The sequence below is a fragment of the Rhinopithecus bieti genome, unplaced genomic scaffold (genome assembly GCF_001698545.2).
Source record: "Rhinopithecus bieti isolate Rb0 unplaced genomic scaffold, ASM169854v2 scaffold_25396, whole genome shotgun sequence".
NCBI classification, from domain to species: domain Eukaryota; kingdom Metazoa; phylum Chordata; class Mammalia; order Primates; family Cercopithecidae; genus Rhinopithecus; species Rhinopithecus bieti.
Genome location: NW_016812016.1, coordinates 1,084,929 through 1,106,627, shown reverse-complemented (window position 1 = coordinate 1,106,627; position 21,699 = coordinate 1,084,929). Strand labels below are relative to the sequence as shown.

At 40.0% G+C, this 21,699-nt stretch overlaps 1 protein-coding gene and 1 long non-coding RNA gene across 2 annotated transcripts in view; one reads left to right on the top strand and one right to left on the bottom strand.

The window, feature by feature from the left end:
• Positions 1–5,604: 5,604 nt before the first annotated feature.
• LOC108544413 (uncharacterized) lies at positions 5,605–13,709 on the bottom strand. The gene is made up of 3 exons (XR_001889832.1): positions 13,610–13,709; positions 6,709–6,798; positions 5,605–5,714 (listed from the first exon to the last, which is right to left on the bottom strand). It is a non-coding gene; the product is annotated as an uncharacterized LOC108544413 (long non-coding RNA).
• A 3,057-nt stretch (positions 13,710–16,766) lies between these two features.
• The window catches only part of PCSK2 (proprotein convertase subtilisin/kexin type 2), a 250,418-nt gene continuing 245,485 nt past the window's right edge, over positions 16,767–21,699 (top strand). Inside the window, exon 1 of the mRNA XM_017895491.1 lies at positions 16,767–17,317. Coding sequence (XP_017750980.1) covers positions 17,141–17,317 — 177 coding nt within the window. The 5' untranslated portion in view covers positions 16,767–17,140. The remainder of the gene's footprint in view (positions 17,318–21,699) is intronic.

Below are 21,699 nucleotides of genomic sequence, written 5' to 3'. Positions count from 1 at the left end.
GGCTAAACACTTGAAGAGTGTTCCTCCTTCAAAGTCACATAAACCATAAACCTAGTCCATGAGTTGGTCTTTCGGTCAGGACCTTATATACCTATTGATCTAGCCACTTAAAGTCATCTTTGTTAATATATTGTTCCTAACGCTATTGGGTAATTGAGGTCTTTGTTTTTCAATTGTTTATTTATTTATTATTTTAATTGATAAATTGAAATTTTAATTGACAAATTAAAATTGTACATATTTTAAGTCATTTTTGAAATATGTGTGTATTGTGGAATAACTAAATCTAGCTACTTAACAGATGCATTACCTCACATAATTACCATTTTTCCATGGGTTGAGAGTGCTTACAATTTACTCATTTAGCAATTTTCACAAAGGACATGAATAGATACTTTTCAAAAGAAAACATACATATAGCCAACGAGCATATAAAAAAGCTCAACATCATTGATTGTTAGATAAATGCAAGACAAAACCACAAAGAGATATTATGTCACACCAGTCAGAATGGTTATGTTTACAAAATTTTTAAATAACAGATGCTGGTGAGGTTGTGGAGAAAAAGGAACAATTATACAACGTTGGTGGGAGTGTAAATCAGTTGAACCATCATGGAAGACAGTGTGGCAATTCCTCAAAGACCTAAAAACAGAACTACCATTGGACCCAGTAATCTCATTACTGGGTATATACCCAAAGGAATATAAATCATTCTATCATAAAGACACATGCATGCGCATGTTAATTATAGCACTATTCACAATAGCAAAAACATGAAATCAACCTAAATGCCCATTAATGATAGACAGGACAAAGACAATGTGGTATATATACACCAAGGAATACATGCAGCCAAAAACAAACAAACAAACAAAACAAGATTATGTTCTTTGCAGGAACATGGATGGAGCTGCTGGAGGGAGCTGGAGGCCATTATCCTTAGCAAACTAATGCAGGAACAGAAATCCAAATGTCACATGTTCTCACTTACAAGTGGGAGCTAAAGAGAACACATGACACACAGAGGAGAACAACACACACTGGGACCTGTTGGAGGGTGGAGGGTGAGAGGAGGGAGAGGATCAGTAAACATAACTAACGGGTAGTAGGCTTTATAGCTATGTGATAAAATAATCTGTACAATGAACCCCCATGACATGAGTTTGCCTATATAACAAACCTGCACATGTACCCTTGAACTTAAAATAAAAGTTTAAAAAAGGATACAACACGATTAATTATAGTCACCATATTGTACAATAGGTTTCCTGAACTTATTCCTCCTATCTAACTAAAATTTTGCACCTTAAGGTCTGTGTTTTATTGTTCATGTATTAGGCTCTGGTGAACGGGTAGAATTTTTTTTTTTTTTTTTTTTTTTTTTTTTTTTTTTTTTTGAGATGGAGTCTCACTCTGTCGCCCAGGCAGGAGTGCAATGGCACAATCCTGGCTCACTGCAACCTCCACCTCCCGGGTTCAAATGATTCTACTTCCTCAGCCTCCTGAGTAGCTGGGATTATAGGCACGCACCACCATGCCTGGCTAATTTTTGTGTTTTTAGTGGAGATAGGGTTTCACCATGTTGGTCAGGCTGGTCTTGAACTCCTGACCTAGTGATCCGCCCTCCTTGGCCTTCCAAAGTACTGGGATTACAGCCATGAGCCACCACGCTCAGCCTAGAATTTTTTCCTGGTTGTGAAAGTATAGTCTCCTTTTCTACTAATGGGTTCAATCTACTAATGATCTGGTCTGAAGCAGGTTAAAAGACAGTCACAGTTTTTGTTTTGCATCCTCCATAGCGCCACTATCCAAAAATTATGACCAAAATCATCAAAATACACCCTTAGCAAAGATTCCAAGAACTCCTAAAGACAGATCAATTTTCAAAATACAATCTATCAGATGCATTTTGCTTTATTTTGTTTATGAGTAAAGAAGCATCTAATAAGTCAAACTACTGGTAGGGGAGGGACATCTGTTGGCTAAAAGCAACATATATGTTAAGTCCATAGCCTGTGCCAGGTGCTCTGAACCTACCTTTGCTTTAAAACATCTAGTGAATATTTAAGGATGGCTACATCACAGGTTTGTTCTAGTTCGCCTCTGCTATATGAACAAACCATCACAGAGATGGAATAATTCTATCTCTAGTCTTCCATGTTTTTTCCCTCTGGAATTTCACTAAACTATGCCATTTAATATTTATACCACACTATTTGAGTGTGGTCTGTGTATTATAAGTATTTATTTTGGGACCACTTTAAGGAAATTTCCATAGTTCCATTGTTGTGTGGTCAATTTATTGAAGATCATTAAAACCAATGTAACTAGAAAAGTCTTTTTTATTTTTTATAACTAACTTACCTGCTTTCCCTAAAGAGTGCCTCCTACTAACTCCAGAGCAAAAGTACTCCTGAGTATCTTTATGGGTTTGATATGTAGGTTTGGGACTGGAAATTTGAGGGGGTCTTGAGTTCCACATCTCAGTTAATGCAATTCTTTCCAGACTAGCCAATTAGTACACAGAAACCTCAGCAATAAAGGCAAGTAAAAATGAGTAATCTCCGGAAACTTTCAGAAGCCTTGGGGAGGATTAAGATTCCTCCAGGCCAAACCTAATTAGGGTTTGGGACAACTCAATTCAGGTCCCAAGGACTTTAATAAAATCTTCTGATCGCTAGGTTCTTTATACACACACACACACACACACACACACACACACATGTATGTATATGATATGTTTATTATATATATGATATATTTATTATACATATATATTCATGCATGCATATTTAAAACCCAAAATAACCCTGTGGACCAGATAGCTCATGTATTATTTTTGAGAAAAACCTGAGTACCAAAAGGTTATACAGTTCATCTATCACCATTTTGATAAGGCCAACAATCTGTGTCCCAAGATCCTTTAATGTTCTTGTCACCAAACCCAGGGACTTTTCCAAAATCAGAATATAAAGACAAGAGGTAGAACACAAGGTGACTTTCAAGTGCTTGCATTTCCAAGTGATGAGGGTTGGAAATGTGATTGTAAGTCTGTACTGTGCTTTTTAATAACTTGATTGTGAAGCTGGAAAGACCGTTCCTGCCTCTGCTTGGTGGTCTCATTAGATTACCATTCTCCTCAATGTGGGCAATTTATTCCAGTTTCCCTTTCCTATCTTCATACCATTCATTCCAATGCAGGTAAAGGATTTCAAAAACCACTGCAATGTTCCCATTAGTATTAAATCTTACACTTTAAATTTAAGATATTTAATATCAAAGCTGCAAAGCTGCCAGATGGATAGATTTTTCTTATTGATTATACATTTAATAATTTTATGAGAAACTACATGTTTATTTCTGTTAAAAATGATTGCATTGAAGATAGCTTAAAGAAAAAAAACAGCCCAAATTCCACCACTCTGCAACACATTCATTCAAGTAACAAACTTGCACATGTACCCCCTGAATCCATGAAAATAAAAAATAAGACATTTTTAAAGACCTATTTATTTGGTTAGTGTTGTTATAACAACAAAGTAAAACCTTATTTTTAAGTTGTGGTTTCTTCCACATGCAAAAAAAAAAAAATTCTTTGTTGTATAAGCTAATTTATTCCCATCCTATTCATTTTAATAATTTTCTCATACTTGGAACAAGTCATTATATAAAATAATCATCTTTTGCCCAGGATAAAGTAATAAAAGAATTAGAAGAAACTTAGCCCACAGACTAAGTTTCTTTACACTCTCTACAAATGTCTTTACACACAGACATTTGTAGTATTTCCATCTTGTGAACTTCAGATTTATTTTCACCCTGGCCTCTTATTTTGAAATTGCTTCTCAGAGTCATCACATTTGTGCCTGTCTTCATGGTAAATTGTTTTTCGCATAGCAATATTCTCAGATCAATTGCTGGTGGTAGTAATGTTAGTATCAATCATGTACAAATGCGTAACAGCTGGGAGACAAATGAGATTCACCTCCCCTTCTTCTTTTAGCTAGATACAATTTGCTCTTCTGAAAGATGTCTTTACTACAAAGTAATTTCCTGGGAAGTCTCAGAACACATCAGTTAGGCACTAAGAATTCTTTCAGCCCACCTGATCTGCAGAGGCAGTAACGTTCATCTCTGTGAATTGGCCAGAACCATGGACAGATCCACCATACTACTGTACCAGATGATGGTTCTGAGTTCTGTCATGAATAAGGGTCCTGTAACCTTTATCCTGCCTTCCTAAGCCTTTATTTTTTTTCCTTCAGTAAGTCCTTCTCCTCTTCCTCCTCCTCCTTCTTCTCCTCCTCCTCTTCCACCTTTTCCTTTTTTGTAATTTCCTAGCCTTTAGATGTTAGGATTTCCTGGTTGTTCACAATTTGAATTCTAGTTGTTTGGCCCTGAGGACTTTTCCCAAAATTGCTCATTGATTTTGCAATTTTTTCCTTGCCTTTTAATATGATTTTCCTTTGTATTATTTCTTTTGCCCCAATGTATGTCACATTTTTGTTCCCCGAAGTTGTATTCTTTTGTTGTGTTAATGTTGGCTACTGTGTTCACCCAGCCAGCCTCTCAGAAGGCTATTTGTTTTTGTTATATTCCTCACAAATGCTATACTTAAATTGGTCATAATTTGAATGTAAATGTATCCCATGTGTAGCACGTGTCATATTTTACGTAGGTGATACGTCTGTCAGGATGTCAGCATGAAAGAGCTGGTTTACACAGATGGAGTAATTGAGGAGAGTTTATTGAGGGACTACTTACAAATGTATGGAAGAATAAAGCGAATGAAGTATAGTGAAGCCCACGGGACTAGCAACAGACTGGAGTCATTATCCCATTAGACCTAAAGAGACAAGGGAATGGTGAGGTTAGTGGAATCTGGAGAGGGCTTCCTGATGGGAGCTACAGCATTTGGGACAGGAATGAAGTTAATATGTAATGAGCCAGCAGGAAGGGAGCCTGGAAAATGAAAACCACGAGATGACTCTTCCACCCCACTCTCCAAGTTTTTAAACAGCACTTCTTGTGGGCTGAATCCAGTGGGAGACCATAAAGCAATGAATCTCATTGATGTGGTCCACAAAAGTCAATCTCCAGGCACAGCACACAGTGGAGAACCACGGAGAGGAGATCTGAAGGGAGAACAGAAATAACCAGACACATATAGTATGCATTGTTGGATCTACAAAATAATGTTGAAAAATTGAGGAGGCATTATAAACCCAGATCATATTGTAGAACCTAATTTGTCCATATTGACCACTTGGTACTTCTAACAAGTGACTGATCTTCAGGGGGCTCTTGCTCAGATATTTTGTCCTCTCTTGAGGATTAAAGCCAATTATTCATCATGAGATTCCTCACTCAATGCCACTCACCACTCAAAACATTAGACAAACATGAGTAGGTAATCATCACTGTCTAACACTAGCATAGCTTGGAAAAACCTTCAAGTGAGTATATTCAGCCATACGTGAACAAGTAACATCATGTTCTACCAAAATTTTTTCCTCAATTTATTCGATGATTTATAATAGCTTTCAAAACTCCCCTTGATTGAGGTTGAACATAACCCTTAAAATCTGAAAACAGCCACAGTGCTGTGGTTTTTGACGAATCACCTCAGCTAAAAGTCGCAAGCTCATGCTTCTTATTTATTCATCTGTTCTTGCCAAGGAAACTTGCCAGCTCCTCCTGGTGCATGTCTCCTGGGAAAAATGAGAGGAGAAATAATAAGGGCACCTTGAAGAAACAATGTAATTATACATAAAGTACTGTAGGCAATGATGAAAGTTTAGATGATTTTGCCATCTCATGTGGAACTAACAAGAGCCCTCCTTTCCCTGCCAGTAGAAAAAAGATATGAAGACACATTCTGGCATAGATATATATTTTTTTAAACATTTACTTTTAATCACTATTTTAATCCTGGCATTTATATACAGCTAAATGGTAAAATGACTAACTGACTTCCCTCATGAAGGCTAAACCCATGATTTGGTATGTCACCCCCATACTCTGATAAGCTGGGTCAACCCATCATCAACAAGTCACTAGATACAAATTAGTGACATATTTATGCTGTTGGCTAATAGTTAACATTGCTGTTGGGCCCAAATGGACGAAAGGTCCTTCTTAACATCTACAAATAAATGACCAGTGCATCAAATGTTACTCTCTCCACCTGGCATTTAGAGGATATGTTAGTATAACACCATACCGTTTATGACATTTTAGCTTTCTAGTTAACACCTTTCAATATACTCCTGATTAATAAATTGTCCCTCACCCTAATGCATTGTTCATTTTGATGAACAGATATTGCAGATATTCAACAGATGAATAGACATCTGTTGTTTTTATCTGTCCAACATCCTCGCCCCTTTCTCTGGAAAATAGCTCCCATATTTTCCTCTAATAAAAATTTTTCCTTTCTTAGTCCACGTGGTTTAGCTTAGTCTAACGTCCCATGTCAGCTCCAGGAGAAGGCACAACACACAGGCCTGGCCAGGTAGCTGATTTCAATACTTGAACCCAATTGGGGAAAAATTGGTCACATGCTACAAGCCAAATTAATGAACTGCTATTCCAAAATGTTATAAACATTACAGGGGAAAAGAAAGTTTCCTTTGAGGTTAAGCCATCAAAGATAGTAATGGACCCTACAAGTGAAGATGGTGAAAGCTCTGCATCCAGCCATACCTGAATCTGTAGCCACCTCTGGACCCTTGAAGGATGTGAAACCAGAAATTTTCTTCATTGCTAAAGCCAGTTGGAGTTGGAGTTGTATCCCTTATAACCAAAAGAAAGAATTCTGATTAACGCAACCAGGAAACTACAATCTGGAATGTGTTCAAAAATCTAAGGATAACATAACTAAATTCTGTTACCTATACTCAGCTCTGGGCTTCATACATTTGTATTATGGTTGAGTCTGAGCTGATCCAATTTTGAAAAAGATAAGTCTTACTTCTGTTGTCATCACACTGAACATTGCCATTTGTGTCAGTTCAGCCTCCAGCAATGCTTACTTAGCCATTCTTAAGAAAATATCCAAAAGCACACCCACTCTAATCCTCCAGTACTCTAGGTGGAGAGTGGTTCATTTTTCCATGCACAAATGAGATTATTAGGTTTTTTCCTCAACATTTTGGAACAACACTCCCCAAATTTATTATAGATATTAATCTTAAAACTCAACCCTTTAAAAAGGTTCCTGAGCCAATTATTTAAATTACACTAACTTGTGAAAATACACTTTTTAATTAAAAATGTCTGTAGATGCTGGATCTTGCTTGGTATGTAGTTTAGATTACTGCTCAGTAAATATTCTCTTCCTTCACCCTCCCTATAAACAGTGCTATGCTTGGCCATATGATTTGCTTTGGCCAATACATTAGTGAATATGATGCAATAAAAGCCTTATTAAGTGTTTTTGCAAAGCTTGGCTTGGATTTTAAGCTCCAGTATTAAGCCATAAGAAGAGCACATCTTGGGTAGGTAGCTGTTACCACTTCAGCCTGGGCTACAGAAAAAAATACATGTGGAACAGACAAAAACCAAACACAGCCTGGAACGCAGCTGAACCAACCTGTAGCATGAAGTAAAACTACTCAGTCAATCCCATTCTAGACCAACCAAACCACAGAAAACTATAATGTAAGAATAAAATACTTGTTGTAAGCTATTACAGTTGGGATGATTTTTTCCACAGCACTGCAGGGGCACTATTTGCTATACTTTGTATAAATGCACTTCCATGCTTCATGTGCTGTCGTATAGCCCACGCAGCCAGTATTGCTTAAGAGATAGGAGATGCACAAGAGAAGTGGGTCCCTGATCTAAACTATTGTCATTGAATGTCAGCCCTTAATTTGATCTCAGGCACAGTCTAAGCAAATAATTCCCATCCCAATTTACGTTGAGACCAAGAGGATAAAATGACTTCCCTCAGGTCACTTGACTAAAATGACATACAGCTGATGTCAAACAGAAGAATCTTTGTTTCCAGCCTCACGATCTTCCCATAATGCCACTCTAACCTCTCTTGGGCATTTATAGATAAACTACTACTCTACTTTAACATCTCTTGCGTTGATAATGCTGGTTCCTCTAAGGACTAGCTTATAGCAAAATACAGAACATAAAAACTAATGATAATTGGACTTTTGCAAAGGTTTTCACTATCAGAGAAGGGAGGTAATGCCAATTTGTCTATCCCTTGTCCTCAGAAGCAGGCAAAAAGTAGCCTTGGCCAAGACTGTTTCCATTTCCTTGAAAGTCTGTATTCTGAAAGTCTGAGTTCATTTTTTTACATCTATGCTAATAATTATTTAGAGAATATACTTCTATTTTCATCTTTTTGAATGTGTTCTATTAAATACATTATTTTTAGAAGAAAAAATAACTATTGGGTACTAGTTTTAATACCTTGGTGATGAAATATTCTGTACAGCAAACCCCCATGACACTAGTTTACCTATACAACAAACTTTCACGTGTACCCCTGAACCTGAAATAAAAGTTAAAATAAAATACAAACAATAATTGAAAAAAATCTGTATAGCAAAATGAAATGAGACCCTGTAGATTGTTTAAACCAGAAGTCATAAACTCAGATGACTTTAGGGTGACAAAAAGTCTCTATAGCAAAATGAACGAAGACACTGTAGATTGTTTAAACTAGAAGTCATAAACTCAGATGACTTTAGGGTGAGAAAAGTAAAACACGTGAGTCAGGAGGCGGGATGAGGATTCTTGTGAACTGAGCACATCAGGTCCTGTTACATGGGGTGGGGAGAACAACAACTACCAACTCTAGCTAATTGTGACCAGGTTGCCAAATCTTTGGTTATTCCAAAAGAAGTCACATCTCTGAATTTTTTTGGGAAATAATAAATTTTTAAAGGATTGTGACTATTTTTTTGACACTACATTTCATATAAAACTTATCTGTGAACTGGGTGTCACTGATACGTAACTTCTGGCATAAACTAATGTACAATGAATAGCACTGCAATAAACATGGATGTCCAGATGTCTCTTCAACATACTGATTTCCTTTTCTTTGAATATATATACCCAGTAATTGGATTGCTGGATCACAGGGACGTTCTATTTTTAATATTTTGGGGAACGTCCATACTGTTTCCCATAATAATTGTACTAATTTATGTTCTTACCAACAATGTATATGAGCACTCGTTTCTCTACATCCTTACCAGCAATTATTTTTTGTCTTTTTGATATTTACCATTCTAACTGGGATAAGGTGATATTTTATCATGGTTTTAATTTACATTTCTGTGATGTTAGTGATGTTGAGCATTTTTTCATACATCTGTTGGCCATGTGTATGTCTTCTTTTGAGAAATGTGTGTTCAGTCCTTTTGTCCATTTTTAAGTTAGTTTATTTGATTTTTTGCTACTGAGTTGAGTTCCTTATATATTCAGAATATTAACCCTTTGTCAGACACATAGTTTGAAAATATTTGCTCCCATTCTGTAGGTTGTTTCTTCACTCTACTTACTGCTTCTTTTGCGGTGCAGAAGCTTTTTAGTTCAATGTAATTTCTTTTGTCTGTTTTTGCTTTTGTTGCCTGTGCTTTTGAGTTTTTATTCAAAAAATTCTTGTCTAGCCCAATTTTAAGATGCATTCCACCTATATTTTCTTCTAGTAGTTTCATAGTTTCAGGTCTTACATCTACGTCTTTAATACATTTTTTTTTAGATGCTGAGAGATTGGAGACTAGTTTCATTCTTCTGCATGCAGATATCCAGTTTTACCAGCATCATTTATTAAAGAAACTATCCTTTCCCCAACGTGTGTTCTTGGCACCTTTATCAAAAATGATTTGGCTGTAAATGCATGAATTTATTTCTAGGTTCTGTATTCTGTTCCATTGGTCTATGTGTCTGTTTTATGTCCATCAACAGGTTAGTGGACAAACGGTTAGTGCTATCAGTCATGTAATGAATACTAACTAACAATAAAAAGGAATAAAATGCTGTTACACTTTACAACATGGATAAATTTCAAAACAACTGTGCTGAGTGACAGAATCTAGACAAAAAACAAGTACACATTATGTTATTCCCTTTATATAACATTCAAGAAATATGCAACCTCATCTATGGTGGTATAAAGCAGAGCAGTGGCGGACTGAGGATGGGTGGTGTGAAGGGATGGGAGAAGTGTGGGAGGGAGGCATAGGAAAGTGGCATGAGAAATCTTTTGGAGAAGATGGATATATTCATTATCTTGATTGCAGGGATTATTTCACAGGTGCATACATATATCAAAACTAGTCAAATTGCAAAACTAGTCAAACTTCAGTTTAATATATGTTAATTATACCTTAACAAAGCTGTTTTGAAAAATTAAAAAGAAATTAGTGCATAGTGAACGTGTTATTAGAAATTCAAAACAATCTAACTAGGTCCTACATTAATTATAATATCTGGATTATAGGATTTTAAAAGAGAAAATAAATCTACAAACTAGGATTGAGTGACTAATTCTAGAAATATCTGTTTGTAAGGATGTACTTTTTGGTTCACTCCAGTATCATAAGACAATAAAGTAGATATTGTATAGTGAAATTCCCTAAAAATAGACAATGCCATGTTTTGTCAAAACATCTCTGAAAGGATAGAATATTTTCAGAAGAGTGGAAAATGTCTGAGAGCACAGCCATAAATTTATAACCCTTCCTCCAGCATATTAAGTAACACCATACATCAATTTATCTACTCGAGGTAGGTCATTCAAACTGATACTAAATAGTGTATAATTATCCAAAGCATTCAGATCAAAGTAAGGACTTTCCTAGAATCTTATGTTTCATTATAATGGGCAGAGTTTACCTTACAAAATTAGTGTATACTTTTCAATGTGTTAGATTTTATTTTGCATATAAAATTTTTATCTTTTAGAATTCCTGTTTATGTTTGCTGACAAGCCATATACTTTGTTCTGTTTGAATTATTTCTGAGTTATAAGTAGTTAGAGAAATACAAAAAAAAAAACTCCTTGTTGAAGATAATTTCTATAATTATTTAAAAAGTAAATTGAGAACGATTTACTATGTTTTTTATTTATTTTATTTTATTTTTTATTTTTTTTGAGGCGGAGTCTCGCTCTGCCACCCAGGCTGGAGTGCAGTGGCCAGATCTCAGCTCACTGCAAGCTCCGCCTCCCGGGTTTACGCCATTCTCCTGCCTCAGCCTCCCGAGTAGCTGGGACTACAGGCGCCTGCCACCTCGCCCGGCTAGTTTTTTGTATTTTAGTAGAGACGGGGTTTCACCGTGTTAGCCAGGATGGTCTCGATCTCCTGACCTCGTGATCCGCCCGTCTCGGCCTCCCAAAGTGCTGGGATTACAGGCTTGAGCCACCGCGCCCGGCCTACTATGTTTTTTTAAAAACCATGAAAAAGGAAAGAGAAATAACACAAGGTAGAGAATTCATGAATAGGTAATCACTTTCTACAGACAATAAGCAATGTTCCAATAAACCCTGAATAACTAATTAGTTTTCCAAGTGAGCAAACATTATTCTATAGTCCCGTAGACCTGAAAAGGAATCTAAAGATAGTGAGGAGCAACGTGTTCCTAATTGTCAAAAGGAGATTAAAAGGGCCCTCGGTCCTCATTGTTTAGCTACTTCAAATCCTATCAAAATAATAGAAGTTGAATTAGCAAAAGAAGCAAATATTCACTGTCCTGGAAAATAAGGAAGCAAGAAGTAGCTTTTGTTTATGAAGAGTTGATTGGTCTGAATAAATTTGATGACTTTTTGATGAAATTACAAAAGAAATACATCCCAAAGCACTGTAGATTCAATGCTTTGATGATAATAAACACTTGAAGCCGTATGAATTCTCTTCACTATATTAATTTAAGATGTTTAAATAATAAAATCAATAAAATAATAAAATCAGCTGAGAAAACAGAGATAGGTTATTTAAGGAAAAGATACAAGTTGGCAAAAGCTATAGGAATTGGAGGTAGGACCAACTGAATCACAGTGATTTAGAAGTGGGTGTATACCGAAAAACTAAAATTTCCCAAGTACCTGAATTTTTAGTTACAGCAAATGTGAGAGTATATGTAAATACTAAAGGAAAATGAGGTGAGATCTTGGAAAATACGAATTGTCCAGAGGAAAAAAAAGACTTGATCAATGCTGAGTTCAAAATTGTGCAGAACTCTGTAAAGTGGTAACGATATTTCAGAAAGTCTGCATACAGGTTGGAATGGAGGGGACAGACAAGGCAGGGTCTTTAGGAATAATCCATTGAAAGAGTTGACAGTTGATATGGTTTGGCTCTGTGTTCCCACCCAGATCTCATCTTGAATTATACTCCCATAATTTCCACATGTTGTGGGAAGGACCAAGTGGGAGATAATTGAATCATGGGGGCAGTTTCTCCGTACTGTTCTAGTGGTAATGAATACATCTCACAAGATCTGATGGTTACTATGAGGGGGGGTTTTCCTGCACAAACTCTCTTTTTTTGCCTATCACCATCCATGTAAGACCTGACTTGCTGCTCCTTGCTTTCTGCCATGATTGTGAAGCCTCCCTAGCCATGTGGAACTGTAGGTCCAATAAACCTCTTTCTTTTGTAAATCGCCCAGTCTCAGGTGTGTCTTTATCAGCAATATGAAAACAAACTAATACAACAGTACTATATGATAGTAGAGAATTGTTCCTACCCAATTAACGTATCATTACTGCATTTAAAATGTTTGAAATGAATGCAGCAAAAATGTCAAAGCCCAACCTGATTTTTAACAAGGTTGTATTTTAAATTGTGATTTTCAGTGATATATACCCTATTTCTCTCCAGGTTACACACCCCACACAATTGAAGAGAAATCAACAGAAAAATTAAATTTCTCCAGTAGTCCAAAGAGTATTCAAAGGTTTGGGGGACTCTCCTAGGACTGCTTCTGGCTTGCTCTGTACCCCCAGTGGTAGGTTTTCCTTGGGCTAATGCTCTATGAATCCAAAGTTCTCCTTTTAGAAGTACATCTAAATGGGAGTATCTCAATCATGCCTCAGGTGGTTTCATTTTTTTTTTTAATCACCCAAGATCTCTTGATTTCTAGTATGAAGCCATAATATGGGAATGTTCTAGTCTTGTTTTGCAGGACAACATCTTCAAAGAGACTATAGGGGTCTGTGGCACATCTGAGCCAGAACCAAACACCTGACATCATTGTTATAGATACAAAAGTAAATAAATGAAAAGAAGCTCCAGGTGTTGATGATTTTTATATCTTATATTGTCAATCTGTTTATGTCCATTATTACTTTTTCAAGTACACAAAACTGATAAATATGAGACCATTTGGGGGAGGTTACACAAAAATAAGTATGCCTGTTGGCCACAATATGTCATTAAATAGTATCGTGGTCCTTAGCATTTCTCAAATTATTGATGATGCTTCCTACATTACAACATATGTTTTCATAACTCTTTGAAATTATAGACTTTTGGCTCTGAGGTATCTAATCCAACAGTCTCTTTTTACAGATAGAAAGACAGAGGCTTTGAGAGGTGCAATAGGTTGGCCCACAGCCAAGTGGTATACATACCTTGTACTAGCAGAGCCTGCAATAGGCTTCCTGGCAACTGGCTTCTAGGTCCATCCTCAAAATGTGCTGCTGCCATTCTCTCTACTGTTCACCTTGACTATTGTTACTGGCAAAAGAAGTTTGAAAAATAGTTGTCTAAAAGAGCAATTTGTGTGCACACATGGGTGTGTATTAGCATTTCAAATAACAATGTATCAATAGATATCCAAGGGATAAATACATTTCCTCTTCTACTTGCTTACTACATGCTTGTGTACTGAAAATTTAGTATTTGAATAACCAAAAAAATTATCTTTCCCTTTGCTACTCTGTCCTGACAATATTACAATGAGCTGTATTTTATGCAAATCACTAAAGATCACTTATTTTAATTAGTCATTCAGGTTTATATCATTTGTGGCCAATGTTACACAGTTTAAGTTATTTAAAATATAGCTATATGAGATTCAACATTTACCAGCATTTCATATTTGGAACTTTGGGAGGCCAAGGGGTGTGGATCACGAGGTCAGGAGATAGAGACCATCCTGGCTAACACGGTGAACCCCAGTCTCTACTAAAAATAAAAAAAGTTAGCCGAGGGTGGTGGTACACGCCTGTAGTCCCAGCTCCTTCGGAAGCTGAGGCAGGAGAATTGCTTGAACCCAGGAGGCAGAGGTTGCAATGAGCCGAGATCAGGCCACTTCACTCCAGCCTGGGTGACAGACCAAGACTCCATCTCAAGAAAAAACAAAGAAAAAGAAAAAAGAAAAGAAAAAGAAAGAAGAAAGAAAGAAAGAGAGAGAGAGAAAGAAAGAAAGAAAGAAAGAAAGAAAGAAAGAAAGAAAGAAAAGAAGGAAGGAAGGAAGGAAGGAAGGAAGGAAGGAAGGAAGGAAGGAAGGAAGGAAAGAAAGAAAGAAAGAAAGAAAGAAAGAAAGAAAGAAAGAAAGAAAGAAAGGAAAGAAAGAAAGAAAGAAGGAAGGAAGGAAGGAAGGAAGGAAGGAAGGAAAGAAAGAAAAGAAATGAAGTATGGAACTGTGGTTTCAGAAATAAATTAATAAATATCTCTAGAAAGATGATAATTTTATGTGCATCTTCAAAGAGATCTGGCTACATTATCAGCACTATTTCCCAACACCTATCATCTTCTAAATTAATTTAGTTGATGCTCTTCGGATCTACTTTCTAAGAACTTAAATTTTTATCTCTGTTGAAGCTTTTGAAATGCTCTCCATGGTTGTGAATCTGTCTAATGTAGTTTTCACACTTGGTGCCATTTTTTTTCAAATGACAACACAAAGCAGAAAGAACCGTGTGGTATTGTTTCATATCAGCCTGGCACTTTGATTCAAAATATGGACGAACTATAAGAAAAAGAGGGAGAGGAAGAGCTGAGGGTCTCTGAATAAGAAAACCTTGTGTTATAATCAAACAAACAGAGGGATTGTGAGGGGGTAAGCTGTTAAACAAGACAGAGTGATAGAAAGGGGGAACACGGGCAGAAATGCGCCTCTGAGCAGTGGTGAGAAGAGGGGCCCAGAGCTGATCTGTTTCCTTTTATTAATACTTTTCCAGAAACCTTGCCTCCACCATGGCGCTAAGTCCTAACAGATAGCTTAATTTTCTTAGAGGAATTCAAATAACAATCATAAATAATGTCTTACAGACTTCTAATGTTTTAATAAAAACCTTCAGCAATGCCCACATTTTTGACAGTTTTTTAAAGGGCTCTGAGGGAGCCAACTATGTCAGCAAACAGACCTGCTCTGAAGACAGGGTGGCCCATGGCATTCAAAGTGTATTCATTTCTACCAATAGTGCTTTTCTTGCGTAGATTCTGACTTGCGTAGATTTGGACTTCATGCTAAAATAAAAAGAGAGGAATCTGTGTATACATGATAATGTGTGTGCAACGTGTCGATGGTATAAATGGTCCCTTCCTTTCTCTCTGAATTGCATGCACTGAAGCCCCTAAGAAAAGATCTCTTACCTCTTATCCAAGTAAAGCAGAATTTTGAGCTCTGAAGCTAAATGATACAATGAGATCAGTGTAAATATTCTTTAACACAGCAGTATTTAAGTTGCTTTAAAACAGTCGTCCTCATTTCGTTACATACAGAAGGTATGTGCTTCCTCCCTCTGAGGCAAGAAGCGGAGTCCGTCGTCAGCAGTTAGCAGAGTCCAGAGCGAGTGCACGTTTCTTAACTGGATAACTTAGTTGCCCCCGCCCCATGTCGCCTCCAGCAGAAGACGCTCAGCGGGCGACTTGGCCCGGCGCCTGGGATCGTGGCTATGCCTTCCTCAACTCGCACCCTCGCTGTCCTTGCACAGTGGAACGTCCCCAAGTCTGTGAATGCACCTCCCGCCGTGTCCACCCCGGCCGCGTCTCTCCTGAAGGCAGATCTTGGAGGTGCAGCCAGGACTCCTAGAGGAGCCTCCTCCAGTCACCATCGCGGGTGGGGCGAGCCCGGTCTCCTGCTAAGCTTCCCAGCCGCTTCGCTCCGGACCTGCCTGGAGCCTATAAAAAACAAGGGCTCCTCCTTGCACTCTCGCCCCCCATGGATCACCCCTAGAAGGTGCTTTCCCCAACCCTCCTGGTGCAAAGGAGAGCAAACCTCCCCGGGGATTTGCCCAAAGTGGTGGGAGGAGGGTTAATATTTGCTTTGTTATTGGGATAAGGGGAGGCAAGTATGCCTTGAGTGTGTGTGTGTGTGTGTGTGTGTGTGTGTGAGAGAGAGAGAGAGAGAGAGAGAGAGAGGTGTTTTGCAGCGGGAAACAAGCAGGAAGAGGCACAGAGGCCGGCGCCCCAGCTCCCTTCGGGGCCTCCAAGAGCTGCACACACCGTAATTCCCTTCCCAGAGCCTACAGATTCCCACAAACAATGACATCACTCCGCCGCCGCTGGCCTGATTACAGCTGGGGGGATTTTCCTGGGCGCGCGGCGGGCCAGGCTGAGATGGGGGAGCTCTCCAGTGCTGAAAGGGGCGGGGCGCCGGCTCGCGCGCGCGGCGCCCCAGAAGGCGAGGCGGCCGGGCCGGGCCGGGCCTGGGGTGGGCGGGGCCGGGTCCCCGGGGCGGCCAGGGCGGGCCGCGCGGCCCACGGGCCGACCACCGCCACCAGCGTCCCAGTCCCCGCGCCCACGTCCCCCCGGCCCGCCGCTTCCCCCGCCCTCATTGGCCGCTAGCGGACTCACGTCACCCGAGCTGGTGCTCTCCTCCAGCCCCTGGGGAATTGGAGCTGAGGAGGAGCTGAAAATGCAGATTTAGCATCAAGCACAGACCTACACTCGCTCTTTCTCTCCGGTACACACAGCTCCCCACATTCGCACCCCTGCCCGCGCGCCGGGCCGCCTGACTGCACGGCTTCCCTGTAGCCAGATGCTGGAGAACACACACTGATTCGCTGCTTTCCAAGACCCTATTTAGTCTCTTTCTCTACAAAGATTTTTTTTTTTAAACTATATATATATATTTTTTTTTGCACCCTCCCTCCGAGTCCCCTGCTCTGCCAGCCTGCGCGCCTCCTAGCACCACTTTTCACTCCCAAAGAAGGATGAAGGGTGGTTGTGTCTCCCAGTGGAAGGCGGCCGCCGGGTTCCTCTTCTGTGTCATGGTTTTTGCATCTGCTGAGCGACCGGTCTTCACGAATCATTTTCTTGTGGAGTTGCATAAAGGGGGAGAGGACGAAGCTCGCCAAGTTGCAGCAGAACACGGCTTTGGAGTCCGAAAGGTAAGCTCTCCCATGCATTTCGCATGTTGTTTCAAAACGGGGGGCAGCCCTGCGCAATCTCATTGCAGATTTGCAAGTTTTCTCTCTTTCTCATGCGATGCAGATATTCTGCCATGGGCTCTTTAACACGATATTGCCTCCGGTGATCTTTCACCGGTTATGTAATTAAAATGTCCTTCATCTGTACTAGTAAGGTCATCAAAATAATTTATTGCTCTATGACTTGATGGCGAAAATAGGATAACACCTTTCAAAGGATGCCATGCTCCCGGGATGCTGTCCGAGGTACCAAGTTCTCGAGGTTGTCTGGGGATGGAGGGATGAAGCCCTGAACAGCTGATCCTGGCGTTGGCTGCTTGGCCAGGGACGTCTCCCCCACCCCCATCCCCTGGAGAAAGAATAGTTTCCTACAGACGGGTTTGGAAGCTTGGACATTGCAATTCACCTAGGTGCTTCTCCCACCCCGCGCCGGAGGTGCGGTGACTTCGGTCCCTGCTCCTCTCCGGGAACAACGGCTTCCTGACTCTCGGAGATTTGGAAACATAAACTGGTCTCCAAAATCGGAGGGTAACTTCTGCGCCCTCACCCCCGCCCACGACCGCCCACCCCTAGAGCGCACTTCTGGTTGGCTCCCTAGTTCTCAACTCCCGGTTACAGGAGCTGGAGAGGTGGATTTTGAGGGGGATTCCCTACTGAGAAGTCGAGATGGCCTCTCCTGATGCGTGGGCGGCCAGCCTGGCTTTCCCACTAGAGCGTGGGGATCCCCATTCCAAGAAGTTGTCAGAGTTTGACAGTTTGGGCATACAGGTGAGCCTCTCAGCTTTGGACACCTTGGGTCTCCTTTGGAGACTCGAGGGTACCTATCCTGGGAGAAGAGAGGAGAGAAGCGCGTTGGATGGGGGCTGTGGCTGACCTGCGTGTGTCTCCTGCAAAAGATGTATCAGGGATCTCCAGTGTCCTTAGGGGACCTGGCGCAGGCTGGGGTGGAGTGTGGGTGCAGAGAGAAGCTGGGGCGAGGGGAACCCAGAGGACAGAGATGTGGCTACCAGAGGGCTGGGTGGAGGTCAGTGAGATTTCGGGCTCCATCTCGCTCCTGATCCCAGGAAGAGAGCAGCGTGAGATCAGCGGTGGGTGCTTTTGGTTATTGGTTTTGCCTTGAAGGACCGCGCAGACCGAAGCTCTTATTAGTCTCTTCTGTCTTGACTTCCCAAGCCTCCCGCCTCTCTCCCAGCCACCGCCAGAGCTCCTTCAAGTGTGGGGGTCTCTCCCTCCTCCTAAGGGCGTAGGCAGCACCGGGATTTCGACCCCAGGTGGGTCTGGCGACGAGTTTGACAGAGGTCTGGGAAGAGTCTCTGGGTCCGCCGGTGGCGCGCGGGCGGGTCTTGTGGAAAGGAACTTGTTGCTCCGGGAAGCGTGGGTGGAGCAGGGGAAAGAAGGCGCCGGTGGAGGGAGCATCCCGCTGTGGTTTCGGCCCAGGGCCTGCCGGCTGTTTTGAGAGACACCAACACAATAAAGAAGCCGACCTTCCTTCTTCACACCCCCCTCCCCTACCCCAAACTTGGCAAGACCCAGGACCCAAAGGCCATTATAAAATATAATAGTGATTATTATTAGTTATACGGAACGTTATGTGCCGGAGTCCTTACATACATTTTTACTTAATCTCAACATCTCTTGATTGAGCCTGTGGCCCCGTTAAGGAAATTGGTTCAGACAGGGGTGTGAGATAAAAACAGGCAAGGGCTTCAATCCAGATCTTTCAGAAGTGAACCCATGCTCTTTACTCCTTAGTACCCACCCAAGCAAGCTAGGTGCTTTCAGGGGGTGTGGGGCATTGAGATAAGGTGAAAAGGGGTTTTAATTCTTGAGTGTGATCTTGCTGCAGAAACCTGTGGCTCCCTCCCCTCCCCCACACCTTTTCATGGGTGCAGGGGAGTGGGAGGGAGCCATAGGTTTCTGAAAACCATTGCTCTCAGTGGTTTTCTCTTCTCTTTGCTACCCCTTTGAAAATGTGCCCTTAGGATGAGAGATCAGATAACTAGGCCTCTTTGTCCTTCATTCTTTCTTGGAGAGGAGCCCACTGATTTTGCATCACAACCTGAAACCTGCAGTTCCCATCTAAGAGACCGACCTCTCTCCTTACCTCTCCATAACCTCTCAGGTAGCAACTCCAGTGATTTTTTTTTTTTTTTTTCGCTCTGTTACACATTTAAGTAGCAGGGACTGCATGGTGCAACATCTGCCTAGAATAAACCTCCTTTTGGATCCATGTGTTGCCCATTCTTCAAGACCCAAATTCAAACCTTTCCTGTTGCTACAGACCACAGAGAGCTTTCCCTCCTCCAAATTTTTGTGACTGATAGGCAAACACTGCACAACATAAGCTAATAACTGTCATCACTTGTCCTCATTATTTCATGTATGTAAGTAAATATGGGTGTAGGTGTTGTATTTCTACTGAAAAGGTAACTATTCAGGGATAATACCTCCTATATTTCTCATTTCCTCCCTGTAACCAACACGTTACTGTGTTGCCAGCCTTGAAGGAAACTTTCTTAGTTGTATTTATTACTACAGGTTTCCCAGACACTTTCGTATCTTGCTTTCATCATACTGTTATGTGCTTTTGCCGACCTTTGTTATTGTGCATCTTAGAGGCCCATATGTCCTTCTCCTTCCTTGCTCTGACACTTAGCATGCCTCCCAACTCCCTGCTGCTCCCTACTCTGAGGCTCAGTGTCAGACACAAAAGATTCTCAGTGATTATTTATTCATCCATATGAAGGGTTAGCAATGGAGACTAGAAGAACCTGCTTTTTTATTAAATTATCTCATTCTAACCTCACAAATCTATGAAAGAAACCACTGGTATCAGCTGTAATTCTCAGATGAAAACCTTAAGGCTTTGAGAAGTTAAGTCCCTGCTTATATCTGAGAAGTAAAAGAATGGAGAATTAAAACCAAATTTGCTTGACTGAAAAATAATTGCTTTTCTATATCATGCTCCCTCCAGGAAGCCTTCCCTGACTGCCAAGAACTCTTCCCTTGAGACACAATTTTAGAGTTCTGATATTTTTCCTTTTCTTTTTTTTTTATATTTATCGTTCATTTGCTATTAACACATGAACATATGTCATTAACTAATGGGTACGTGTATTTACATCTTCAGGTAGACTACAAATATTCCAACAGGAGAAATGATGTACTATATCTTTATATAGTCTCCATATCTAGCATGGTGGCCTGTGTATGAATATTTAATTGTTTGTCAGTTATTTGATTGATTCTTATAAGACCATGAACAAACATTTATGTTTCCTCTCTAAAATGAAATAATACCTATAACTTTACCTCTGAAAGGGTTATGGAGATTAAAGCTTTCTATTTTATCATGACCTGGCCCTGGCCCAAAGACCTACATCCATCAAAGAAGACAGTTATGTCTAGGAGAGTGAAAGAGCTTACAGTAATGACAAAGGCGTTATTCCAAAGGCTGCCTTAAAATTCTCAATATGCTACTAATTTTAATTCATTTGAAACAGAAATTATTCATTGAAGCAATATGTTGAAGATTAACCAAAAATCAAGTTAGAGTTAGGGTTTAAAAAGAACCTGATATTATCCTAGGGGTTTCATTTTCTTATGGTGTGTTTTATGTTTTATCCACAGTGGACAGATGCTGATATGATTACACAAGTAAAATCATGTGACCATTTTTATAACATGCGAGAATTTTTTTAATTTTAAAACAACCTAATAATCATTATGCTGCCAGGTAGTAAAAAAATTAATAAATTTCTGGTCACTTCACTTTTATTGAAGTATAATTTAGGAAAGAACACAGCTTAGGGAATTTTCACAAACTGAGCACACATGTGTAACCAGCACCCAAATCAAGAAACAAAATATTACCAGCATACCTAAGTTCCTTTCTCCTTCATTTGCTTTGTTTTCCAGTTTTAGCTATTATAAATATGGCTTTTGTGGATATTAAAGTCTATGTATTTTGGCAAACACATATACGCCCTTCTACTGGGAATTCCTAGAAATGGAATTTTTGAGTAAAAGGATATGCATACACACAGCTTTACAAGACCATCACTTTTCTATTGCTGTGTATCACTAAAAAACTTAGTGGCCTGAAACCACACAAGTTTGTTATTTCACAGTTTTCATGGGTAAGGAGTCTGGCACATTTTAGTTGGGTCCTTTGCTCAAGTCTTCACAGGCTGAAATCAAGGTATAGCCTGCTGTGTCCCATCTAGAGGCATGACCAAGAAACAACTGTCTTCTGAGCATAGTCACACTTTTAGAGGAATTGAGTTTCCTGTGGTTTTAGACCTGAAGTCTTTATTTTCTTGCTGGTTGCTGGGCCAGGACCA